General features: G+C 37.1%; 1 protein-coding gene across 1 annotated transcript; it reads left to right on the top strand.

Moving 5' to 3' along the window:
* The first annotated feature begins 312 nt into the window (after positions 1 to 312).
* LOC103974535 (hydroxyproline O-arabinosyltransferase NOD3-like) lies at positions 313 to 5200 on the top strand. The gene is made up of 9 exons (XM_065129193.1): positions 313 to 405; positions 529 to 950; positions 1065 to 1132; positions 1218 to 1419; positions 1618 to 1715; positions 1811 to 1880; positions 1981 to 2052; positions 2201 to 2314; positions 4890 to 5200. The coding sequence occupies exons 2-9, from the start codon at positions 546 to 548 to the stop codon at positions 4962 to 4964; spliced, it is 1104 nt and encodes a 367-aa protein (XP_064985265.1). The 5' UTR covers positions 313 to 405; positions 529 to 545; the 3' UTR covers positions 4965 to 5200.
* The last annotated feature ends 866 nt before the right edge of the window (positions 5201 to 6066 follow it).

The raw sequence follows: 6066 nt of genomic DNA, 5'->3' as shown, positions 1-6066 counted from the left end.
CCGATCCAAATACCTACCGCCGACTTCTTTCCTTTATGCGCCAACGTTCGTGTCCATCCTCTGTGGAGGACAAATCCACGGTGTCCAACTCCCTCTAATCGCCAGGTGGACACCTCAAACACTCATGGGATTGACGAAGCTCATCCTTCCGTGTCCCTTGCATCACACCTGATCAGAATATCTTAACGTCTTTCCTACTGAAGAAAAAGAAAAACTTCCCCTCGTTTTACCGTGCACAGTACCTCTTCTACAAGAGCCTACAATTGTGCCGTTTCTTCCTTCAAACTAACCGTCCACGTAGCGAACCGATTGTTGTCTTCCAACCCTACATCCCTTCTTCCTCTTTTCTTTTTGAATCCCACCACCGTCTCCGTCCCGCCTCTTCCGATCTCCCATTGAGCGCAGGTACTTCTTTCTGTTCCTTTCTAGACGCGTAAATTGTAGCATCAATTCCATTCTTATTTTATCTTCATCATCTCCTTTGTTGTCCTTCGTGGCTTGGGTCTTTTTGCGGTTGCTGATTAGAAGAGAGCGACTCGCGGGGGATGATGGGGAGAAAAAGCATGAGCAGAGCGTCGCCGTTGCTCCTTCTGCTGTTGGGATCGGGGTTGTTCTTCGCGGCCTACAACCTGCTCGCGATGGTACACCACCACCAGCGGCGCGAATCGGGGAGGGAGCTGCCGCGCGACGATCAGGTCACTTGGATGCCCCACGAGGTGAAGGGATCGAGCGGGCCGAGGAGGCCGTTTCACGTCGCTGTCACGGCGACCGAGACGACCTACAGCAGGTGGCAGTGCCGGATAATGTATTACTGGTACAAGAGGGTGAAGGACGGGGAGGGGTCGGAGATGGGAGGGTTCACCAGAGTGCTGCACTCTGGGAGGCCTGATAGCTTGATGGACGAGATCCCGACCTTTGTGGTGGATCCCCTCCCTGCCAACATCGATCGGGTGAGAATTCTACCCTCGGTTTTCGTTCTTATTTCTTGGTTTCATTATCAGAGCACCTCCTTGATTATTTATCAACAACATTTTGTTTCATATGCTTCCTTAATTTGGTGCTAGGGGTACGTTGTCCTAAACAGACCTTGGGCCTTTGTGCAATGGCTAGAGAAAGCAACTATTGCGGAGGAGTAAGCTCATTCCTCCTAGAATATTGTGTCATTTTATTTTGTTTTCTGACAAAATGCTTCCTATTCTGGATCGCAAAAACTGCAGGTATATATTGATGGCTGAACCAGATCACATATTTGTGAAACCTTTACCAAACTTGGCTGGTGACGATTATCCTGCCGGCTTTCCATTCTTCTATATGAGCCCTGATGAACATGCACAGACAGTAAGGAAGTATTTTCCAGAAGAGAATGGTCCTGTGACTAAAATTGACTCCATAGGCAATTCCCCTGTGATAATTAAAAAGGTAGATATTGAATTTTTAATTGTTGACCGGATTATACTCTCTGACATTGTTAAATATGTTTTCTTTTATAATATATATATATATATAATTTTATTGGCAATCTTTCTAAGGTTTGTAATTGTTGTTTCTATAAGAAGTCATTCAATATTTCCCGAGTATTCTTAATAAACTATGCATTTTGTATTTGTCTCCTTTCAGTCCATGCTAGAGATGATTGCTCCTACTTGGATGAATATCTCTTTGAATATGAAAGCGGATCCTGAGACCGACAAAACATTTGGATGGATTTTGGATATGTGAGAACTAATATGCTTAATTTATATCTCGACTAGTTTATAGACATTGAATTGATTAAGGTGATCAATGATTTATTATCTCTGTGGCATCATAGGTATGCTTATGCAATTGCAAGTGCATTGCACGGCATTCAACATATCCTTTGTAAAGATTTTATGATACAGGTATTTACAATTTTTTTTTTGTGGTTGCTTCGTAATTTTTTTTTATGTATTAAATATCTCACGATGATGCCTCTATGTGGATGATATTGTTTGAGTACAGCCGCCTCTTGATGAAAAGTTGGGAAACACATATATTATCCATTTCACTTATGGATGTGATTATTCATCAAAGGTAACTTTGTCCACCAATTCATCCACACATTTTCATATTGTAGCAACTCGCCATACATTAAATATGCGTTGAATAGTAAGACAATTTTTTTTGGAACTGCTCTTCATGATGTGTTTACTTTTATGCGTTGCTTTTTGTACAATATTAGGGTGAACTGACTTATGGGAAAATTGGGGATTGGAGATTTGACAAAAAATCCTATACCAGTGGTCTGCCACCAAGGAATCTGTCCTTACCTCCTCCAGGTGTTCCTGAAACTGTGGTACTTAACTCTTCAAAAATACTATCGTAGTCCTTGAACATTATTAAGATATTCTTTCAAGTCTTCCTGTCCTAAATTTTGCATTTCCACAATGGCAAATACAAAGTTTTTTCTACCTTTTTAATTTCCTAATTTTGTCTCATTATTAATTCTACAATTTTCTTTAGTTTAGTTAATGTTTATTTATTTTTATTGCTAACATGTTTTTTTTCCCACTACTTTTTATTGGACACTACACTTGTTTATAACTTGGATACATTTAAGAAAAACCTTGCTTACGTTTATATTTATCAGAACTTTTGATCCTATTTCTACTTCAAAGAATTAAATGTAAGGTTATCCAACAATTCACTTTAGGACCGGTTCCTACTAAGTAGCTTCTGAACTCGTTATTTGGATAATAAAAACCAAAACTATTATTAAAACAAATTATGCAGGAAAATTTGGATAGTTGAGTTCAATTAACTAGACACACATGTTGGACTGAGGACACTGAATTTTTATAGTTGGCATGAAATGTTTGGAAACTTAATTTCAATTGTTGTAGATGATCTTAATGGTTCAATGGCATATATAATATTGGGTTTTAAGGTGAAACAAGGCTTGTAAGATTGAAAATGTTAGCTGGTTTAGCTAATAGTTGACTCTAAGGTCTTCTTATTAGGAACTCGTCTTCATTGTTTATCTTTGTAAAAAAAAGTTTACAATTAAGAATAGCCTCTAGTTCTTGCAAAAAAGGAACATGTCTTAGCGAAATGCTGAAATCATGAAAATTTTAGAGTATTATCTAGAAAAATAGAAAATAAGAAGTTATATATGCATTATAACTTCACAAATTAGTATAAAGGACTAAGAGGTGACTCGATGGGTCTCGGGCCTCAAAGTCGGGATCGGAAAGGAGAGTACATATCCTCACCACCCCTTCTCTCCCTACATCATTGTAGCATTGGCCAATGGTGGCAGTAAACAAAATAAATGTTTCCTCATCTTCTTCACTGATTTATGGGATTTTTCTTGATTTCACTCTCCAGTTCGCTTCTTATGTTTTCTTTGTCATGAACTGATCCAATAAGATAATTACCCTTTTTGCTTTGCTGAGCTTGATGACCCAAAATGATTTAAGTTTAATTCAACAATATTATACCCATAAGATTCTTATAAAACGATCTAAGTTTTAACACAAGTAGAACTTAACTGGGGGCGTTACAGTCTTTTCCTTCCCTTTTCTCAATTGGATTCTGCCACAAGGATAAATTGATTGCATTGGTTGGACTTTGGTCGACTCAGTTGATCTGTTCATGATTAGCCAACTTCTATTCTAGCCAACTTCCTATGATGCCAAGAAATTGGCCACTTCAGTATCAGCACATTCTGATGAATCGGTTGAAAACTATTGGTATAAGTCAATCCAGCATAGCATGACGTCAAGTAATATGGTTAAGATTTGTACTGCAATAGTTCAGTGTAGTTCAAATTTAATGGCACAGGAATATGAATCAAACAGGTCCAGTTTGCTGTATAAGAGTCCAAGCGTATTTCTTTGCAGGGAGAAAAGCGTAGTAAAACCTGTTATTCGTATTTGACTTGCAGGAAAAAACTGAATTGAGGAGGACTAGAGGAAATAGACGGACGAATACAAGATGGAAACATAATGAATCTGTTAAATTCTAAAAAAAGAATGTGTTTTTCATATCTTCCCTCCAATTATAAGCATTTGCCATGTGTCCTCAAATTCCATCAAACTCTCCAAATTTCTGTATATTTAACTAATGCCCCTCTACCCTGACTATCATTCTTTAATTTTACTATATTATCTTAAAGATACATAATATTTTTGTTGGGTATATCTTTTGTACAATGACTTTTCATCTTATTTTAACCATACTATAAGCATTTGCACCTTTAGGAAAATTCCATATAGTTGGTTGTTTGTATTTTAAGGGATACTGATGTAAGTTATGCATGATTTCGAGGGTATTGATTCAAATTGATTTCTTAGGTGTAAATGTAAGTTAATATGTCATTAAAAACATTTAAAGAAATGGCTTGCTTCAATTTTATTAATTACCAACACACGCTTTCCTAATAAGATTTCAATTTATAACCTAGAACTGTAATTTGCTGAAGTAATTGCTGATTAATTACATCAACACAAAAAGCCAAAATATACTCTCAAAGCAAGCAAAAGAAGCTAAGAATTAAAAGAAAAACAAGCATATTGACAACTCGTTCATAGTATGGCCCGTATGTCTTTCACAACTGTGATGCAATAATTTCATGGGTAAGATGAGTTGCATAATGTTGCAGAATTAGTTGTCGAAAATGTATATTCCTTGACTATTTTAGCAAGTAACGAGTTTAAATTAATGCCTACCTACAATAAGAGCCTTTTCTTTGCCTTGCAAACGAATAACAACTGGTATGCTTGTCTGATAAGATGTTTTAATTAGAGCATTCTGTTGTACTGGAGATCTTCTGTGAGTTTAGAATATTGCTTTTTTTTATTAACCAATCAAACAACTATCAACGTCATCTCCCTGTTGGCTCCATCATATTCTTAATATTTTTGATGCAGGTGAAACTGGTAAAGATGATAAACGAGGCTACAGCCAACATCCGTGGGTGGGATGACGAAAGAAATTACCTCTAGGCGTTAACAACAAGTAGATATAGAATAGTTACATAAATATGAGATCACATGTAATGCAAGTTTTGTTAGCAAAGCATGACAAGAGAACATGAACTAGTTTTTAAGGGTCTCAAATAAGGAATTCAGTGCTTGATGTCCATTCTTTAACTGATTGCGGGTGCAAGTCTTATTCTAGAGGAATTCTTCCTGATTTACTGAACTGGAATGCTATCATGGAATATCCGCATAACTTGATATGTTCTCACCTTTCCTAGTTTATACTTATTCTTGTTTGCATTAAGTTGTTATTTTGAGATGAAGTTCTTGTAAGAAATTATACTGAAATGTGAAAATTTTATGTAAAGATGGAAAATATCAAGTATCATAGATAAAAAATAAATTGTACATATCTTCCAGGTCAAATAAGATACCTCAGGAATCGTGTTATGATTAGTAAATAGTTACATTCTTATTATGATTTGTACGCATCAGGAATCATGAATCCGAAGAAACTAGACCCTCATTTTTTTCTATTTTCAATATTATGATTATTAATGGAGTAGAGATTAATCAAGAAGATAGAAAATAAGTTTATATTATTTTATCATAATAGATACATGTTGATAGAGGATATTCTGGTATCACCCAATTGGCAGCCAACTACATGGCGCCACTCTAGCTAAAGTAACGCACATATCTTAAAGTAGTACGAAATGACATAGATTGATTCAAGAATAGTTGTATCCTGAAGTGATGCAGCCCGACTCAGAAGCAATGTAGCCCATCTCCGAAGCAGCGCATAGCAAATCCATGCCATTTGGAATTGCCTAAAGCGACACTTGCCAGCGAGGATATAACATCGCAAGGTATAAGGTTGGGTGGATGGCCCTGGAACAAACAAACTGCTCGTATGAAATATTGGCAGACGCCAACAAGCATAGGGGGAGTTAACTCCCCACGAAAGGTATAAAAACCACCCCTAGGTAAATGTTGGGGGATAAGATTCACTATCCATAAAAATTGACTTAAGCTTTGGAGAGGTCAAGCCGAAACTCCCCTCTTTGGCGTTGACCTATTGTATAAGGACTCAAAACCAGAAGCCCCTCGCGGATCTGCTAGAAAA

Source organism: Musa acuminata, chromosome BXJ2-10, assembly GCF_036884655.1.
Source record: "Musa acuminata AAA Group cultivar baxijiao chromosome BXJ2-10, Cavendish_Baxijiao_AAA, whole genome shotgun sequence".
In the NCBI taxonomy this organism is placed as follows: Eukaryota; Viridiplantae; Streptophyta; class Magnoliopsida; order Zingiberales; family Musaceae; genus Musa; species Musa acuminata.
The sequence above is the reverse complement of the archived record's forward strand: the minus strand, read 5'-3'. Positions and strand labels throughout refer to the sequence as shown.